Raw genomic sequence first — 20,226 nt, forward strand, 5'->3', positions numbered from 1 at the left:
ACACACATGTATTTCTTCATCCGAGCCTAACAGCACGGAAGGAAAGATGTGATCATTATCTCTAACCTACAAGAAATGCAGTTAAGCGCATGGATTCTGGGCTTAAAATCTGTTTCTATCACTTACTAGATAAGAGTTTGTTTTCCCAGCTACAAAATGGGATAATAATGGTTCCTAACTCTTAAGCTGTTACCAAGGTTAAAGGAGTTTTCACATATAAAGCACTTGGTACAAGGGCTCAATGAAGGTTAGCTATTATTCAGTTGTTAATACTAGTGCACAGAAATAAAGGGAAAAGCAACTTGCCCAAAGTCCCAAAGCGATCCAGTATCACTCATTTCCTTCTTTCCTTCCTTCCTCCATCCATTCTACAAACTTTTCTGAATGTTTACGCCGGATCCTGGAAGATTTAGGATGCTAACGCCGGTTTTGAGCTCAAGATCCTTAACTCTAATTCTAACGCCACCTCACAGGGCGGTCGAGACGCCGAAAACCGGCGTCAAACGGGGAAACGTGAGGAGCATCTGCAGGGTGTCGGCCGCTTTTACAACGTTTTCGGCTTTAACTCCAGATACCGAGTCTCCTTCCGCCCCCACAGCGCGGAGAAAGGGCCGCCGCGAGATCACCCGGCGCAACGCTCCGAGGAGAGAGAAGGATGAGCCGAGGGCGGAAGGCCGCCTGCCACTTCACTCACCGCTTGCAACAAAGCTCCGGGCGCCGCCTGCTGCTGCCCCGCTCCGGGGCCCGACCCCGCGGCTCCCAACAGCAACTCATGCCGCTGCCGCTTGACCGGGACCAGCGGCAACTCTGGACCCTTGCGCTTCTGCTGTTCTATCATGGCGGCAACCGCTCTCCTTAGCGCAGCCACTGACCGCGCCGACACCCTCAGGCACCGCGCGATTGGCTCCGACTTAGTCCTTCCCCTAGAACTTCCGGCTTGGAGGAACCAATCGACTTCCAATATTCCCCTCTGCACCGCCCCCTGGATAGTCTCCTGTTATTGGTTAGCTGTCTCTGATGTCACGAGAGTACGATTCCAGGATTGGTGGATGGAACTGCAGTCCCGCCTAGGCGCGCTGTGTCTTGTGGGTGGAACCGCGCTGACTGGGTTGCGGCGTTTCGCGCAATGCTGCGGCCGGGGGACCTGCAGCTGACGGAGAGTAAGTAGGAGGAATGTCGGGGTGGGTGGCTGCGGAATCTGGAGGCGGCGCCTCGGTGATATGGTCTGAGCCTGCCCATTCTCAGCTGAAGTTTTGATTGCGAGGGGCGGAGGCGGGCCCCAAGGTCCTGGCTCTGGGGGGTAGTAGCCTGGTTTCCTTTCTGTGCTGGAGCAGAGCCTTGGGGGTCGCTGCGGCTGCCTGGGCACCTCGACGCCGGACTCCTTCAGCAGGCGGCTACTGTGTCCAGTCCGGTGCCGGAGGCCCCCGGGGAGAAACGGCCTGGATCCTCTCTGAGTGAGGAGGCCGACTTGTTTCTGCCACTGATTCTGCAGCCTCTCCTAGGGCCTGCTCTGTGTCCCTGAGAGAGACAGGGACGGAGGAAAAGTCCGACTCTTGCTTCTCCAGAGCAGTCTTGTTGAGAAATTTGGACTTATACCTGTGAAATAGATCTTCTCCTTAATCGTCCAATTGATATTTATTTGGCAAAGCATTGAGGATATGTGATCCCTGACTTCAGCGGTTCGAGTCTGGTGGGGAAAACAGATGTTAAACAATGATCTCCCTGAGAAATGTGAAATAAGTGCCGTCTAGGAGAGGTGCCTGAGGTTATGAGGGCCTGAAATAAGCAGAAAGGCTTGTCTGAGGAGAAGATGCCTGAACTGATGCCTGAAGAAAGAATTCTAATTAGTTGGGTGAAGAGAGGAAGGCAGAATATTCCATATAGAACAGCATGTGCAGAGGCCCTGTGGCAAATGGGAGGAAAATGCCTCAAAGGCACAAAGAGGCCAGTGTGGCCAGTGCAAAGAGAATGAAGGGAAGTATGGTCCAAGATGAAGCTGGAGGCCGGTAGAGGGCAGACCTTGCAGGACTTTGTAGCTTTTATTTGAAGACTGATGGGAAACCACTGAGGGTAGTTTTTTGAGGGGGAGGGAGTGTGTGGAGGAGGTAACTTAATCCCTCAGGCTCAGTAGTGTGAACAGATCTGAAGAGAGATAGATGCAGATAGACCCTTTAAGTGAGCGTTGTTGGCGGTGTAGACTGAAGTATTGGTGAAACTGCAGAGAATTGGACAGATTCTAGAGATATATGGGAGGTAGGGTCAGTAGGACTTGGCGATGGCTTGGATTCAGGGAGTGAAAAGAGAGGAATCACAGATAACTCTTAGGTTTTTGGCTTATGCAACAGAGTATTTATTTCATTGGTAGAGAAGGGAGAGGTCATTCATGACTTCAGGAGGCAATTTGAAATATGGCTTTGCAACTCAGAAGAGAGATTTTTGTTGGAGATATATATTTGGGAGTAATTTGCATATAGGTGATAATTGAGCGATAGGTGTGGGTAAGATCCCCTAAGTCAGAAGCTTGAGTAGTTCCAGCATTTAATGTCCAAGAACAGGAGGATGAACCTACAGGAGAAGAAGAGAAAAAAGAGCTAGAGAGGAGCACCAGAGGAATGTTGTCTCAGAAACAAGGAAATGGCCAGTGTCAGAAACTGGAATTTAAAAAACACGAGAATTGAAGAATGTGTGTTGGCTGTATCATCGTGGAGCTCATGGTATCCTTAGCGAGAGTTATTTTGTTGGTGTGATGGGGCCAGAAGCCAAAGATTCAGGCAAGGGATCGGAGGCAGTGAATCTAAAGAGTGTTTTTCATACATATGATTGTAAATGAGAGGAGAGGATGTGGAAGCCGAAGGAGATGAGGGGTCACCAGGAATCCACTTGAGAGGGCGATGGAGAAATTGAATACACAAGAGACAAATTCGGTCATTGATAGTGTTCTGAGAACATGGGAATGGATGGGATGCAAAGTACAGTTAGAGGGAGCAGCCTTGGGAAGATGGACAGTCCTCCATTTAACAGAAAGGAAGAAGGAAGTGAAGGCAGTAGATATAGGTTGTTCTTATGTTTGGTTTTGGTAAAATGAGTTCCTTTCTCATGGTTTTTATTTTCTCTGTAAAGTAGGAGATAGGATCATATACTTAGAGTGAGAGGAAGTCAGAGATTTGAGAAGGTTGCAGAAGATTTGAAAATCATTGTAGAGTGTGTGGGAGAATGGGTTTACCAGAGAGATGTAGAATTGTCGTGCAGAGTTATGGGCCCATATGAAGTTGGGGATCATATTTTATTTCCAGCAACATCAGGCTCAATGCAGACATGGAGAAAACATATGCAGATATGGCAAGGACCGTGGGTTTGGCTTGCTCAACACACATTCCCACCTTTAATGTGCCTTCTCTTACAGAAAAGTCTGGGGTGCTAAAAACTATTTCCTGGCTCCTTTGCACCTAAGATGAGAATTGAATTTGGAACTGAGTTAAATGTGGAGAGAAGGAGTGTGAGAGGCATCCAGTTTTGCTGGCAAATATTATGGTAGAGGCAGTGAGTTTCTTTAGTCAGCAGCTTTCTGGTTTAGTGACTTTCTGCAATGATAGCCATAACTTTCTTGATTGTGACAAAGACTGTGTTATTTTTTGGGTTAGGAGTTGTTCCTGGAAGTTCTACCAGAACTTCCTATAGCCCTTCCAGTAGTTTTGTAAGCCGATACCTGGCAATAAATCCTTTTCTGCTTAACCTAGCTAGAATGGGTCCTGGTGTCTGCAGCTGGTGGGGGTACTGCCAGATAGGTGAGCCGTAATGACAGAGAGTTAGGGGGAACTCAGGGTGTTGTTTGAATGATAGACTGTGGAATCTAAGCTGGAAAGAGAGAAAAGTTGAGGTAAAAGGAGAGGGCTGATGGATTAGAAGAAAATAGAAGTCAATAGATCAGGGTTCTAATGAGGTCAAAGAACAGTATTCTCTGCCAGAGGACTTCCATTTATCCTTAAAGGCCCACTCAGTTGTTACCTTTTAAACTTCCCTGCTTCCCCTAGGCCCTTCTTTTCCTCTTGTTTTCTTAGTACTTTGAACCTAGCTGCTGTTTTAGCACTGATCATACTGCATTGTAATTGGTCACCATTATCTCTACCAAACTAGGAAGTGTTTGAGGACAGGAACTGTGTTGAAAAGGGTGGTTTAGTGGCAAGTGTGTGTGGCCCTTGGAATGGCCTAAGATTTGTCTCTTTCTAGCTATGAGTTTTGTACTAGTTACTTCATTCCTGTAAAACAGGGATACTTACTTTGTAGAGTTGCTTTAAGGATTGAAGGAGGTTTATGAAGTGCCTGACATATAAACATCAATAAATGTGCTGAATTGGTAGTTTAAAGTAGGGTAAAATTAAGTACTTCAGTATTTCAGTAGACAGAAATGTCTATGTGCTTTGCACTGTGCTAGGCTCTAGAGATTTGAAGGATATGATGTGCAAGACAACGGCATGCTTGGAAGAATTTCATAATCTAGAAAAGGAAGAAAAAATGTTTGTAAATAGGATTTGAATCCTGTCTCCATCATTGATAGTTTTGTAATCTTGAGCAAGTTACTTAGCCTCTCTCGTGTCTTAGTTTCTTCATCTGTAAAATGACAACGATAATTGCCTATCTCTTAGGGTGGTCAAAAAGGGAATTAAATTAGTTAATACAAGTAAAGCTTTTAGGTTAATACATGGCAAATAGGAAGCATTCATATATTAGCTATTATTGTTAGAGAGCTTGGAAAGGACCTTAGGGATTATTGACTGAAAGAACAGTGTGGGGTAGTAGCGTAAGAACAGGTGTTGGGGTCTAGTACAAACGTGGCTAACTGTGGGCAGCCTTTGTCAAGCTGACCTCTATTAGCTCATTTTCAGTTAAATAGGAGTAATAGGCTGAATGATCTCCATAATTCCTTTCAACTTTCACATTTTATGAGTCCATGTTTTGTGTTTTTCCTTTCTTTTTACTATTCTTTCTCTTTCCTGCTTTTGACCATTTTCTCAACAGATCCATGACTGGAGTTTAAAAAAGGAAGAAGCATCTGTCTAAGATAGTCACTCCAGAAATTTGGTGGGAAGAAGGAAGATTGGGCCACTAATTTGGCATTTGATAGTCTCCCATCTTCTGACCCATCCAGCATATTGTGAGGAACTCAGTTTCTTCTCCTACATTCTTTTTTTTTTTTTTTTAAGGAAGATTGGCCCTGAGCTAACATTTGTTGCCAATGTTCTTCTTTTTGCTTGGGAAGATTGTCCCTAAGGTAACATCTGTGCCAGTCTTCCTCTGTTTTGTGTATGGGATGGAGCCACAGCAGGGCTTGATGAGCAGTGTGTAGGTCTGTGCCTGGGATCTGAACCCACGAACCCTGGGTTGCTGAAGTGGAGTGTGTGAACTTAACCACTATGCCACCGGGCTGGACCCCCTTCTCCTACATTCTTTAGACTGGAATGCTTTCTTCCTTTTTCTCTACCTGTGTTTGGCACATTATAAGGCTCTGTTCACTCATTCAAGAAAACTTTGGGTACCTGCTGTACACTAGGCACTGGGAACACAAAATCAAATAAGAAATGATCCTTGGTTACGTGTTTTTTTTTTTCTTTTGTGAGGAAGATCAGCCTTGTGCTAACATCCATGCCAATCCTCCTCTTTTTGCTGAGGAAGACCAACCCTGGGCTAACGTCTATTGCCAATCCTCCTCGTTTTTCTCCCCAAAGCCCCAGTAGATAGTTGTATGTCACAGTTGCACATCCTTTTAGTTGCTGTTTGTGGGACGCCGCCTCAGCATGGCTGGAGAAGCGGCGTGTCGGTGCGCGCCCGGGATCCAAACCCGGGCCACCAGTAGCAGAGCGCACACACTTAACCGCTAAGCCACGGGGCTGGCCCCGTTGGTTACGTGTTTGAATGAATGAACCCAGACCCTGCTCATCGTGTCCTCCTCTATGAATGATGCCCCTCTGATCACTCCTTATTGGAATCTCTAATGTTGGGACCTAGTTAGTGTTAGGGCTTAGAGCTATACTTTACAAAATTTAGATGTGGACTGTGAATTCTTTATGAGACAGTGTAAAATAGTGGTTGAGAATGCAACTCTAGAGTCATTATTCTGCCTTTGCTCCTACGCCACTGTTTTCACTTAGCAACTGATTCTCCCCTCGATTCTTATATGTTTTGTTTTTTTTTTTTTTTTTTTAATTTATTTACTTGTGAGGACAAGGGATTTCTTTCTTTTTTTTTTGTGAGGAGATCAGCCCTGTGCCAACATCTGCCAATCCTCCTTTTCTTTGCTGAGGAAGACTGGCCCTGGGCTAACATCCATGCCCATCCTCCTGCACCCTACATGGGACGCCGCCACAGCATGGCTTGAGAGGCGGTGCGTTGGTGCATGCCCGGGATCCGAACCGGCGAACTCCGGGCCGCCGCAGCAGAACACGCGCACTTAACCGCTTACACCACCGGGCCGGCCCCTTATATGTTTAAAGATAAATTAAAATCCCTTTAACTCTCAGGGTTCTATCCACTTAGTACTGGAAATAACAAGAACAGATATAAATCCAAACAAACTTAAAAACAACAACAACAGTGAACATATTGGCCAGATCAGTAAGGTGACATGTGAAGTGAAGCTCCTAAGAGGCTATAAAGTATCTTACCAATTTAATATTGTTTTATGAACTTCTCATTGCTTGAGAGGAGGGAGGACAGGATGTGGTTATTTTTTTTTCTAATTGCATGCACATTTTTTTAAAAAACTTTGAAACAATCACAAAATTATGGAGGTATAATACAAATAACATTTTTTAATGAATCATTTGAGAGTTAAGTTGCTGACCTAATGCCCCCATCACCCCGAATACTTTAGTTTTCCTACAAACAAGGACATTCTATATAACTACCATATTACTGCTAAAGTCAGGAAATTAGCCTTGCCTGACTACCTCTAATCCTCAGGCTCTGCTTCTCCATGCTTGGGCACTGACTCCCCATTCTGGACTGCCGCAGTGTGTGGACGCCCTCATGAACCTGCTCCTCCGCACACTGGGTTCTCTTCCTTGCAGATTTCCTTCTCATTCAACCTAGGCTCTGGCCTCACTCTGGGTCACCATCCCCCTGCCACACCTCCCGTTCCCACACTGTACTTTCCTTCCTCTGCCCCTTGCTTTGGGAAGTGGGTAGCTGGTAACTGGGTCCCTATTGCTTCCCTACATTGTCCAGTTATTTAAACATTCAAGTAAAACGAAGCACTTAAGGAAGATTTTCTGTTTTCAGAATTATTACAAGGCAACTCCGAATGGTGTACCTCAATCCTTGACAACGTACTTGCTCTTTTAAGTCTACAGATATGGTCTTGTCTGACTGGACTTTATCTATCTCAGTGTTTTATAAAGTTTTTTAAAGCAGCAGACCTTTTTTTCCAAATGAATCTTACATAGAAGCTTAAGAGGTAAGCTGGATCAAAGCAGAATACGCTATTAAAAGTAGGCCCTTCTCCTGTAACCTCTACTCCCCCTTGCTAGCATGGCCCACGCCAAGGCCGGGAGGGCAAGTGGGAATCCGCAATGATCGACTTCTGCCTGATTGCTGAGCAGAGGCTCCTAGCTTCCCAACTGCTCTGGGTGGGACCTCCCCCAACTTTGGATTCTCTGGGGCTGTGCTCCCCCCACCTTTGGTATGGAGGCTCTCCTCTGGTTGGTTGGCCTAGAGCCCTACTTCTTAAACTCTGTGGTCCCTAGATATTTCAGAATTGACTTTTTAAAAATAAACTTGAAGTAACTGAGGAGCTTCTGAATAATCATCATAGAACCCTAGGTTTCCATAGAACATAATTGGAAAAAAAAATTTAAATCCCATTTTAAAAAGTGGCAACCCTCTACTTTCCTGAAATTGTAAACCTGTGGCTGTTGTTTTTCAGCCTTTCCCTCAAAGATGCATTCCAGTTTCCTTCTGGAAGAATTGCTTAGGGTTTCTCAGGCTACTATTCTACGGAAGGAGCACAGGAGAGCCCTAAACTTAGCTGTTCATACTCTTTATCACAACAGAAATCTGTAAGAAACAACTTAAGGTTGTTTCCACTTTTATTACTCTTTCCATGACCTTGTGCAGAGAGGAGCAGGTGGTAGACTAAGATGTTTGTGCTCAGTTTAGATGTCCTAGCTGCTGATGCCTCTGTGGATTCTCTACCTCAGTAGTGCTCCAAGAGTTGGAGGGATAATTCAAGTCTCTTGATAGAGCCGTTGGCCTCAGGTTAATAACCTCTATTCTGGGATGCTTTTTTGAGGTGAGGGATGTTGGGCAGAGGGAAGGGAAGGACTAGAGATGAGACTGCTTAGCTGAGAAGTGGAAGAGGCAGGATCCAACCAGGCTGTGATACTTGCCTTTAACCTGTCTATCAGCCATTTTTCTATTTGTTTTTTGTGAGGAGATCAGCCCTGTGCTAACATCTGCCAATCCTCTTCTTTTTTTTTTGCTGAGGAAGACTGGCCCTGGGCTAACATCCGTGCCCATCTTCCTCCACTTTATGTGGGACGCTGCCACAACATGGCTTGCCAAGCAGTGCGTTGGTGCGTGCCCGTGATCTGAACCGGCGAACCCCGGGCCGCTGCAGCGGAGTGCGCGCACTTAACCACTTGTGCCACCGGGCCGGCCCTTCAGCCATTTTTCAAGAACTGACAGTATGCATCCATTCTCTCTATGTGCTATTAGTAAAGTAATAAAACCACCTCTGGCTGACGTAAGCAGAAAAGGGCAAGTTTATTATACGGTACAAGGTTGTCCTGTGGAACTCAAGGATGGGGATGTTCCTGGGCTTTAGGATGATACTACAACTAAGATTTGGAAGGCTAACAGGATTTTCTTTCATTTCTGTTTCAAGTGAGGCAGTTCAGGACATGGATGGTCATTGCAAATAGGAAGACTTTCCAAAAGTAGGACCTGAAATCATCATCTGAAAGTGAGGGAGAGCGCTGGGTGCTGAGGAGAGAAGAAAGTATTTGCTTATTTGCTTATAAAAAGAAGGAAAATAGAACTTCAAGTCTTATACATGTTGAGTATAATTGGGAGCACTGAGCACAGCACCGTTTGATTTATCTTTATGTAGCAGTGATTTACCCAGCAGAGTAAAGGGGCATGGTTAAGAGCCACTAGATTGCTAGTTTCCTCTCTGTTTAAAACCAGAAGGCCGAGCAAGAGTATCTCCAAGGTCCCTTCCAACTCCAGAACTCTTAAGACTTGCTGATCAGGCAGCCTCACCACCTGGGAGCTTGTTAGAAATGTACAATCTCGGGGGCTGGCCCCGTGTCTTAGCGGTTAAGTGCGCGCGCTCCTCTGCTGGCGGCCCGGGTTCGGATCCTGGGCACACACCGACGCACTGCTTGTCTGGCCATGCTGAGGCGGCATCCCACATAGAGCAACTAGAAGGATGTGCAACTATGACATACAACTATCTACTGGGGCTTTGGGGAGAAAAAGGGAAAAAAAGGAGGAGGATTGGCAATAGATGTTAGCTTGGAGCTGGTCTTCCTCAGCAAAAAGAGGAGGATTGGCATGGACGTTAGCTCAGGGCTGATCTTCCTCACAAAAAAAAAAAAAAAAGAAATGTACAATCTTAGGGCCAGCCCGGTGGCATGGCGGTTAAGTTCGCACACTCTGCTTCAGCAGCCTGGGGTTTGCGGCCCAGATCCCAGGTGCGGACCGATGCACCGCTTATCAAAACATGCTGTAGCAGCATCCCATGTAAAGTAGAGGAAGATGGGCATGGATGTTAGCTCAGGGCCAATCTTCCTCAGCAAAAAAAGAGCTGGCTTGGCAACATATGTTAGCTCAGGGCTAAAAAAAAAAAGAAATGTACAATCTCAGACACCAACTGAGACCTACTGAATTGCAATCTGCATTATAACATGGTTTATAAACAGTTAAATAAACTTGGTGCATCCAACAATGGATTATTATGTGGGCATTAAAGGTGTGTGTGTGAATTGCTAAAATATATTAAGTAGGAAAATGGCTATTAATTAATGATTTCGTGATTCCACTAAAAAACCACTTCAACGTATAAAAAAGTCTGAAAGCATATAAATAAAATTGAATTGTGGTGATTTTCCTTTCATTATTAATATATTGTCTGAACTTGTTTTTGTGTATGTGTGTGAGGAAGATCAGCCCTGAGCTAATGTCCATGCAAATCCTCCTCTTTTTGCTGAGGAAGACCTGCCCTGAGCTAACATCTATTGCCAGTCCTCCTCCTTTTTTTCCCCTTTTTCTCCTCAAAGCCCCAGTAGATAGTTGTATGTCCTAGTTGCACGTTCTTCTAGTTGCTGTATGTGGGACGCGGCCTCAGCATGGCCGGAGAAGCGGTGCATCGGTGCGTGCCCGGGATCCGAACCTGGGCCACCAGTAGCGGAGCGCACGCCCTTAACCGCTAAGCCACCGGGCCGGCCCCTGTCTGAACTTTTAAAATGAGCATGTGCGTTCTCAATTTTATCAGGAAACAAGTAAGCTATTCTCTTTCTTTTTGAAATCACTTCAGATTTAATGCCTACCGTAGTGGTTAACAGTGTGGAGTCTGGTGTCAGCCAGAGCTTGACTCCACCATTTCCTAGCTTTTTGACATAGGCCTAGGAATTTGACCTCTGGAAGCCCTAGTTTTCTCATCTATAAAAAATGGTAATAATAGAACCTACATCTTGAGAGTTTTGAGGATTAAATGAGAAGTTGGATGTCCAGTGCTTAGCCCAGTGCCTGGACATAGTAAGTGCTTGATAAAAGTTAGCTCTTGTTACTATTATTATTCCCCTTTTTAAGATTCATTCACACACACACACACACACACACACACACACACACACACACACCCACCCACACACCCAAAAGGCTTCCCTTGGCAAAAGAATAGCAACTAAGAAACAAAAAACAAAAAAGTAGACTAATGGCCTTGGGTAAGTATCAAATTGAAAAGAAATAAGATCAAGGCTTCCAAACCTCCCCACAATTAGAGTGGACAAAAGAGATTTGGATAAAAGTACATGGTGTTAAATCTAATGGTATTATTCTGTAGAGATTAGCTGTGGATTGTCTGCACAGTTCTTCTTTAATGAAGATGTCTCTCACATTGTTGTCTGTCTTTTCTTCGTGACAGGACACTTGAATTAGCTTTAGCAGAGGAGAAATGGAGGAGCCATAGAACATTAAGGATGAATTCAGGAAGACCCGAGACCATGGAGAACTTGCCTGCTCTCTACACTATTTTCCAAGGAGAGGTATATTCTTTTGGCTTTGATAATCTGCCATTTATGTTAAGCATAGATTGAGGGTGAAAAGCAGTGGGTTTGGAGCTCCTGGCTGCTTCAGAATATCTTGAGCACTACTGTTTAAACGGAAAGGGCTTGTGGAGTGTCTGCTACCATGTGAACCTCCTCTAAGGTCTAGACTTCTAATTGCATCTTTGACATCTTCATTTCGATACCTTACAGCATCTCTAATTTATGTTTTAAGCTGAATTTTTGATTTTCTCACCAAATCTATGCTTCTTCTAGACTTTTCCATCACATCCAGCAAGTAGAACCACTATCCATTCAGGTACCCATGCTAGAAATCTGGGCATCATCCTTGATTTCTCCTCTTGATTTGATCTTGATTTTCCCTCCCCCTTTAGTCCATCAGCAAGTCCTGTCACTTCTACCTTTTAAATGTATCTCTGGTCTGTGTACTTCTTTATCCCATTAGTTCAAGCTCTTCATCTCTTGCCTGGCCTTTACTGGGGTCCCTACTTCTGTTGTAGTCCCTCTCCAATCTCTTCTTCACATTGCAGCCAGAATACCATTTTATTTTATTTTATTTTATTTTTTATAAATAGGTCTCTTGGTTGCCTTTATTTATTTATTTTTTTTATAATTTTATTTATTTATTTATTTTTTCCCCCAAAGCCCCAGTAGATAGTTGTATGTCATAGTTGCACATCCTTCTAGTTGCTGTGTGTGCGACGCGGCCTCAGCATGGCCGGAGAAGTGGTACGTCGGTGCGCGCCGGGGATCCGAACCCCGGGCCACCAGCAGCAGAGCACGCGCACTTAACCGCTAAGCCACCGGGCCGGCCCAGAATACCATTTTAAAAACAGATTGGACTGTGCTGCTTTCTCACAGCTCTTTTAGGCTTTTCATTATCCTTGAATGCATCCAGACTCGTTTTCCTGACCCTTACATGACTTGGCCCTGCCTACTCTGACAATGTTGTTTTGTTCTTCTCTACTCGTACTCCAGCCACGCTGGCCTCCTCACAACTCTGAACATTCTAAGCTTGCTTCCTTCTCAGGACCTTTGCACATGCTGTTGCTTCTAACTACCCCTCTCCCACCAACTTCTCTTTGTCTTTTAGGTCTCAGCCCTAATGTCATCTCCTCAGTGATCTTTTTCCCACCATAAATAAATAGACTCACCCTGTATTTATTTGTGTGCTTGTTTAATATCTGTCTTCCTCACGAAACACTGAACTCCATGAGGACAGAGCCCTGTGTGTTTTATTCACTGTTGTAAATCTCAATCCCAGGTAGGTGGTTAAAAAATAATAGGTAGTCTTTGCATCTTTGATGACTGAATAACGTTCAACTTTTGAGGGAGAACGCATTGTATTTGTTTAGAGAGCAGAGGCTTTGGGACCAGACAAAACCTGGCTTCTAGTCCTAGCTCTTTCACTTACCAACTGTGTGAGTCTTGAAACTGTCACTTAATCTCTTTGAGCCTCAGTTTCCTCATTTGTTAGGTGGAGATAATAACTACTTCTACAGTATTGCCATGATGGTTAAATAAGCTATCATCTAAAAAACACAGTGCCTGAGACATAGTAGAAATTCATTAATATTATCTCCCTTCTCTTGGAGCAAAAGTAGAGCCAAAAAATTGTTTTCAGCATCTTTATGAGTGCCTGTGGTATTTTAGCCCTGTCTTTCTTATGGCATTCATGCTTGCTTTATGGTTGATGAAAGTTTCATCTTCTAATTGTGTGAGGCCTTTGAGGACAGACTTTGTGACTGTCAGTTGGTTATAGATAATTGTGGCTCTTGACTTCTGTTAAGTTGATCTCAACTTGTAATATAACAGTCAAGATACAAAGGGTAACATTGTGACAAATAGCAAACAATTCTGCTCTTGAGAGCCTTGGTCCTCTTTTTCTAAGGCCCGTGGTATCCCCAAAGGTCGGTGAGGTACCAGCGCTCAGAAAAGGGAAGTGGTAGCACTGAAGGTGAAGTTGACTTTTCTGATCATGAAGCTCTCACTTGTCAGGTGTTGCACAAAAGAAAGACAAGCACGGTCTACCCTCCACAAACTGACTCAGAGTTCTCAAATGGCTCCTTTCCTACAGCTCCTTCTTAAGTGAGATGGAGCTTGAATTAGTGTAGGTTTTATGTTTTACTATCAAAGATGGCTGGGCTACAGGAATGTTCAGAGAGAACTTTATAGTTCCAGCTTAGTATTTCAGGAGCACATGTTGAAAAATGATGATTTAGAAGTGACTGGAATTAGGGAAAGATAAATTTCTTTTTTTTTTTTAAAGATTTTATTTATTTATTTTCCCCCCAAAGCCCCAGTAGATAGTTGTATGTCATAGCTGCACATCCTTCTAGTTGCTGTATGTGGGACACGGCCTCAGCATGGCCGGAGAAGCGGTGCGTCGGTGCGCGCCCGGGATCCGAACCCGGGCCGCCAGCAGCAGAGCGCGCACACTTAACCGCTAAGCCACGGGGCCGGCCCTAAACTTCTTGATAAATTGGAAAGAAGAAACTTTTTCAAACTATTCATCCAACAAACATTTAATGAGTGCCTAATATTTACAAAGAAGACTCAGTTACATTAAAATTCAAAAAAAATTTTGTAAGCCTAATTGTATGTCAGCACTGTCACACATTCTGTGTCATTGATTCTCTTCAAAGAAATTGTTAACCCCATTTTATGGATAAGGAAACTCTTCTCAAAAGTTAACTAATTGCCCAGTGGTTAATAAATGGCAAAGCTGGGATTCTAAATCAAGTCCTCTCTTCAAGTGTACTTTCTGCTAACCTGTACCTGGGATTATCCAGCTGTACATAAATGCATGGAGGAACCAAAAGACCCATAAAAGAACTCTTTTGACTGAATTGGGGTATAGGAGGAAGGTAGATGGTAAATCTGGTTGTTCCATGGTCATTGTTTGTTCTTTGGTTATGGCATTTATCACAGTCTGTCGTGCATTATTGTTACTTATGTATGTGTCTGTCTCCTGCACTAGATAGTGAGTTACTAAGGAGAGCAGAGGCCATGCTTTGTCTCATGTATCTTGGTAATTACTTCAAATTCATTTAAAAATAGGCGGGGCATCCCTTTTTTTAAGTTGTTTTTATTTCGCAGTACCTGACTTGGTGTCTTGCAAATAGGTGCTCAGTACATGTTTGAATAAAGTTGAACCCAAGCCTCTTAGGACCAGTTGTCCTTCAAGAAGCTGGTGGTGCAGCCCTTAACCAGCAGTTCTTCTCTTAGCAGGCTCAGCAGGGCTGAGGGGCCCAGTGACCGAATAGTTGAGAAGCCAATATTCATCCTTCTCCCATCCTCTGAGAGGCATCTTGGTGCTGGAGTCCATTCAGCATGGTAGCGGGTAGAAGCATAGCAGTGGGAGTTGGTATTTGGCTCAGCCCAGCCATAGCCAAAGAAATGCTGAGGGGAGATTGGCGTCGGTAAGGTGGAAATAGCATTGGATTACAAGTCAAAAAACTTCTGTTCTAGCCATGCTACTTTCTAACTTTGTGACTTGGGACAAGTAACTTATGTCTCTGAGCCTCAACTTTCTCACTTACATTATGGGGATAACCAGTTCTCAAGGCCAATGCAACCTCTAATCTGAAGATGGTGAATTCATTTTACCCAAGCCCTAAGTTCAGTTGAGATAATTACTGAATTTTTTCCCCTGAGCTATTTGACTAATTATTCTTGGGACACCAGGCAGACTGTGTGATCATCTACAGCAGGTGCCATTCTGTTAATTTCAACTGACTGCACCCTAGGAGACACAGTGATGGAAACACCTGGTGCTGGAAATAGGCAAGAATGCCTTTTCCTAACTGAACAGTTGAGTGCCTCCATTCTGGAGCACATTAACCTTTCCTTTTGGGAGAGGCCAAATTAAGGTCTGTTATAATGTTTCCTCAGAAGATTATGATGTGACAGTGGAGCAACAGGATTGAAAAGTGAGACTGTCTTAAAATATAGCAGCAAGGTGATTTGGGCTCCAACTTCCAGATGCTACTTTTAAGTTTGTTAGATAATTATGCCCTTTAATAATGTTATTATACAGTATGAGACATCTCAGTCCTCTTTCTAGAACCCTGGAGCAAAAGCCAAAGTGCCTTTAGTCCAGAAAGGAAGCATTTGCTTTTATGGTAATTAAAAATTTAAAGTCTTATCTTCTTTATCCATGTGGCCCTGTTTTACAGAGAACAGCTTGCTTTATGGACTTGAGTAAGCGTTTCATGTCTCTGGTCTTCACTGTCCTCATCCGAAAAATGGCGAGACTGGACCAGTTAATCTCTGACGTCCTTCGTCCAGTTCCCCCTTGCCTTGATTTTAAGTACTAGTATCTGCCTGATTGTACTGTTTCTTTAGGACTGCCTGGTCACTGCCCCAGCCTAGCATATGAGTCAGTGTAAAACAGGAGTTGTGAACTTTGTTTCTTAACCCATTCTTAATGCTGTATCTTGGAGAGTTAGTTCAAGTGCCCATTCAAAAAATGAGAAGAATGGGAGTTTTTATCTATTCCCATCCTAACATGGAAGTGAGTAATAATGATATTTGGTGAGGTCGGAGGCACTGGACTAAGCCAAGGGACCAAGGTTCTGTGCCTCTCTTGTATCTAAGTTAGTTGTGTGCCTTTCCACCAGTTACTAACCTTTTTCTGCTTCAGTGTCTTGGACTGTAAATTATTAAAAAGCTATAATTTTTTGAATGTACATTAGGTGCCAGATACAAGTGTGAGGTACTGTATGTACATCATTACAGCAAAGTGAATCTGTAGCAGCAAAGTGAATACAAATGGGAATTTAGGTCCTGAAAGGCAAGTTGTGTTCAGGATCCCACAGGTAAGAAGTGGCAGAGCTGGGAGTAGAAGCCGCATCTTTCACTCCAAAGCTCTTTCTACACCTGTACTATTCCACCTCATCTGCAACATGGGGACCTACCATATATACTTCCATATATACTTATATATATATCCATATATATACACTCAGGTGTATATCCATATATACTTCCGAAGCTTGTTGCCAGGAGCAGATAAGATGTCAAATGTCACATTGCTTTCGGCCTTTAGAATTTTATAGTTAAAGGGAACCCATGAGCAGCTCTAGTGTAGTTAAGACTCACTGGGTTCGAATCCCAGCTCTGCTATTTACTAGCTCTGGACATTGGATAAGTTACTTAGTCTCTCCATGCATCAGTTTTGTCATCTATCAAATGAGTATAATAATAGTACCAACATCATATGGTCTCAGGAGGATTATGTAAAGCACTTGAATAGTGTTTTGCGTTTAGTGAGTGTTGCGTATATATTAATGAATAGCAGTGTGGCAGGGATTGTCTTATTCACTCCCCTTGTTTTTGTTATGATGAAGCTGAAACAGTGATTGCCCAAGATGAAACAACTAACTCAAGTTACTGAAAAAAATAGCGTTTATATGTGTAAGATTGTATTGAATATTTTACAAGTAATAATGAATTTAGTGATAAATTTAGAATGTAGTGGCAACTTTAATCCCAATCCACAGGTTTGGGGGTGGGCTAGAGGATAGATGAGAGGGAGAGGGAGAGGTAGTCTGGGATAGTGGTTTACCTAGAGGATTCTGGGCCTTTCATTGCTATTACATATTACATAGAAACATCAAGCCTCTAACTTCTCCATCTTAGGTCACTCTGCAAAAGACTTTAGGACAACTCTTTTCCTCTCTGTATCTTTTCAGGTTCTATCAGATGTCTGTGTGTGGGCTTTTTCTTTAATTGTCTTGATAAAACCCAAGACTCTGATTTGGAGTGAAATGGAGCAGGCTGTATGGTCTGGTTTGATTTGAAATTTAGGAAAAAAGGATGTCCTATGTGATCCATTGCAAATTATTAAAGTTCTCTGTGTTGGGATTGGAGGCCCCAGTCCCAGCTAGTATAAAGTGTAATTTTATTACCTGATTTTCTGCTGTTTACTTTTTGTTCATATACCTCCTTTGGGGATTTTAATAAGTGTGGGATTTGGGCATTCCTGGATACTCTCATACCATCTAACAACAGTGCAGTCTTGCCAATGGTTTTAATGTGTTCGCACATACCTGTCAGTCTAAATTTCAAAAAGAACAGAAAGAACATTTGACGGAACATCACTTTTAGGCAGTTTTGCAGTAGACTGAGACAGTCAGTACCAAGTAGAAATTCAGGGAGACTAGGTTAAATGCTACGAAAGAGAGATTCTCATTTGTGTGACATTGATTCTTTTTTTGTTTTGTTTTTATAGGTTGCTATGGTGACAGACTATGGCGCTTTTATCAAAATCCCAGGCTGTCGGAAGCAAGGTGGGAGCCTATAACTTGAAATTCAGCCCTCCCATTCCACTCGCTGCTATTACCTCCGCCACATCCTAATTATAAGCTCTACATTTTTCAGACACTAGTTTGTTCTTGTTTTTGTTTTTAGTGTGGAGATATAAGTACAGACAAATGATGACAGTTCATTTTTAGCAGATCTTAACTCAGAAGAATGGTGCTCTCTGACTTGGGGGGAGGGCTGGCGTATAGTCACTTAGCTTCGCTTCTGGGACCAGCTCTTACCTGAATTTCACCTGTGACCCTAGGCAAGTCACTTGACTCTTTTGCTCTTAGGATTTTAGGGAGGGCAAGCTACTCACTCTCTGCGGCTGACATTGTGAGTTTTCTAGTATATGGCACATGGAGCAGAAATAGTATTGTAACCAATACAAATATATATTATATATATGATGCTTTAAATTTTCTTTGTAAATTGATAAGCATTTGTTGAACAGTTTTGGAGAATCCTTTTCACATCCATAGTCTTGTTTCTTTTTTTTTTTTTTTTTAAAGATTTTATTTATTTATTTTCCCCCCAAAGCCCCAGTAGATAGTTGTATGCCATAGTTGCACAGCCTTCTAGTTGCTGTATGTGGGACGTGGCCCCAGCATGGCCGGAGAAGCGGTGCGTCTGTGCGCGCCCGGGATCCGAACCCGGGCCGCCAGCAGCGGAGCGCGCACTTAACCGCTAAGCCACGGGGCCGGCCCTCATAGTCTTGTTTCTTAAAACAGTTGTGCTAGGTGGAAAAGGCAAGTTCCGCAGACTGATGGCCTGCTCAGAGTGATTTAGCTAGGTAATGGCACAGCCCGGACTAGCACCCAAGCCTCCTGATGTCTAGCCGAGTGGGCTTTCTTCTGTATCACACTGCTCGCAGATCCAAAGACTCAACATGCGAAGTCCTTGTGCTAAAATAAATTAAATATTTATTAATGATTTTAATGGAAAAAATGTAATCATAAGGATATTAGAAGAAAATGTAAAATAATATTTGATGGCATAAAAGTCAAAAACTTTATTGCAAAATCATCATTAAGCTAAGTTAAGTTGGGAAAAAGAATGTACGGTAGATATGAGAAAGGACTAATAAAAAAGGGGAAGGAGAAAAGAGGCCAAGGGTATGAAAAGAATTCACAGGAGAAAAAATAGCAATTGAGCAATAAATATCTTAAAAGATGCTCATTCTCAGTATTGCTTTAAAAATAACTTAAATTGTGGTACAGCTATACAATGGAATACTACTCAGCAAAAAAAAGGAATGAGAATGAAGTATTGATACATGCAACGACCTGGATCGGTCTCCAGAGAATTATGCTGAGTGAAAAAAGCTAACCCCAAAAAGTTACACACTTTATGATTCCATTTATATAACATTCTTTTTTTAAGATTTTATTTATTTATTTCTTTTTCCCCAAAGCCCCAGTAGATAGTTGTATGTCGTAGTTGCACATCCTTCTAGTTGCTGTATGTGGGATGCGGCCTCAGCATGGGTGGAGAAGCGGTGCGTCGGTGTGCGCCTGGTATCTGAACCCGGGCCGCCAGCAGCAGAACTCGAGCACCTAACGCTAAGCCACGGGGCCGGCCCATAACATCCTTTTTTTAAACATCTTTATTGAGATATAATTCACATACCATACATTTCATCTGAAGTGTACAATGCAATGGTTTTTAGTATATTCACAGTTTTGCAACCATCACTACAATCTAATTAGAGTACATTTTTTTTATCACCCCCCCAAAAAACCTCTGACTGATTAGCAGTCACCTCAAATTCCCTATTACCTCCCCCATACCCTAGCCTTAGGCAACTACCAGTCTACTTTCTGTCTTTAAATATTTGCCTATTCTGTACTTTTCTTATAAATGGAATCATACAACATGTGGTCTTTTGTGATTGGCATCTTTGACTTAGCATAATGTTTTCAAGGTTCATCGTTTTTGTAGCGTGCATCAGTACTTCATTCCTCTTTATTGCCATTCCACAATGTGGTATGGAATCAACAACCATTTCTCCAATTCTCTGATACCAACTGGGTGTCCTCCAATTCAATTCAATTCTGACACTAGCTACCTGGAGGTAGCGTCAGACTCCACAGGTTTACGGGCTCAGTCCCACAAGACTGCCCTCACTTCAGACGCCAGTCGCAAGTATTGAAGGTTACCTACACTTATGTCCGAGTTGGCTACAAATTTGAAGGTTGCCACACCCTCCCAAGATGTTATGATTTGCTAGAACTCAAAGAACTCAAGAAATTGCTGTTCTTACTATTATAGTTTATAATAAAGGATACAAATGAACAGTCAGATGAGGAAGTACACAGGGCGAGGTCCAAAAGAGTCCTGAGTACAAGAGCCTCTGTCTCCGTGGAGTTGAGGTACGTCACCCTCTTGACACGTGGATGTGTTCGCCAGCTCAGAAGCTCTCCAGAACTCATTGTTTAGGGGTTTTGTGGAGGCCCCATTAGGTAGGCGTGATTGATTAAATCATTGGCCATTGGGGATTTGACTCCATCTCCAGTCCCTCTCCTCTCTCTGGAAGTCAGGGAGGGGGCTGAAATTTCCAACCTTCTATCACATGACTGGTTCCTCTGGCTATTTCCAGCCCCCATCTTGAAGCGCTCTAGGGGTCCACCAATAGTCA

At 43.3% G+C, this 20,226-nt stretch overlaps 2 protein-coding genes across 3 annotated transcripts in view; one reads left to right on the top strand and one right to left on the bottom strand.

The window, feature by feature from the left end:
* Positions 1–853, bottom strand: part of SNRNP40 (small nuclear ribonucleoprotein U5 subunit 40) — a 34,865-nt gene extending 34,012 nt beyond the window's left edge. Inside the window, exon 1 of the mRNA XM_058553492.1 lies at positions 695–853. Within this exon, the coding sequence (XP_058409475.1) occupies positions 695–838 (144 nt within the window). The 5' untranslated portion in view covers positions 839–853. The remainder of the gene's footprint in view (positions 1–694) is intronic.
* A 238-nt stretch (positions 854–1,091) lies between these two features.
* The window catches only part of ZCCHC17 (zinc finger CCHC-type containing 17), a 57,660-nt gene continuing 38,525 nt past the window's right edge, over positions 1,092–20,226 (top strand). Inside the window, exons 1-3 of one of the 2 annotated variants that reach the window (XM_058553494.1) lie at positions 1,092–1,160; positions 11,141–11,261; positions 17,518–17,575. In XM_058553494.1, the coding sequence (XP_058409477.1) occupies positions 11,196–11,261; positions 17,518–17,575 (124 nt within the window). In that variant the 5' untranslated portion in view covers positions 1,092–1,160; positions 11,141–11,195. Of the gene's footprint in view, positions 1,161–8,659; positions 8,679–11,140; positions 11,262–17,517; positions 17,576–20,226 lie in introns of those variants that run through there. The other variant, XM_058553495.1, reaches the window with a different exon arrangement.

This window comes from Diceros bicornis, chromosome 13, assembly GCF_020826845.1.
Source record: "Diceros bicornis minor isolate mBicDic1 chromosome 13, mDicBic1.mat.cur, whole genome shotgun sequence".
Taxonomy (NCBI): Eukaryota; Metazoa; Chordata; class Mammalia; order Perissodactyla; family Rhinocerotidae; genus Diceros; species Diceros bicornis.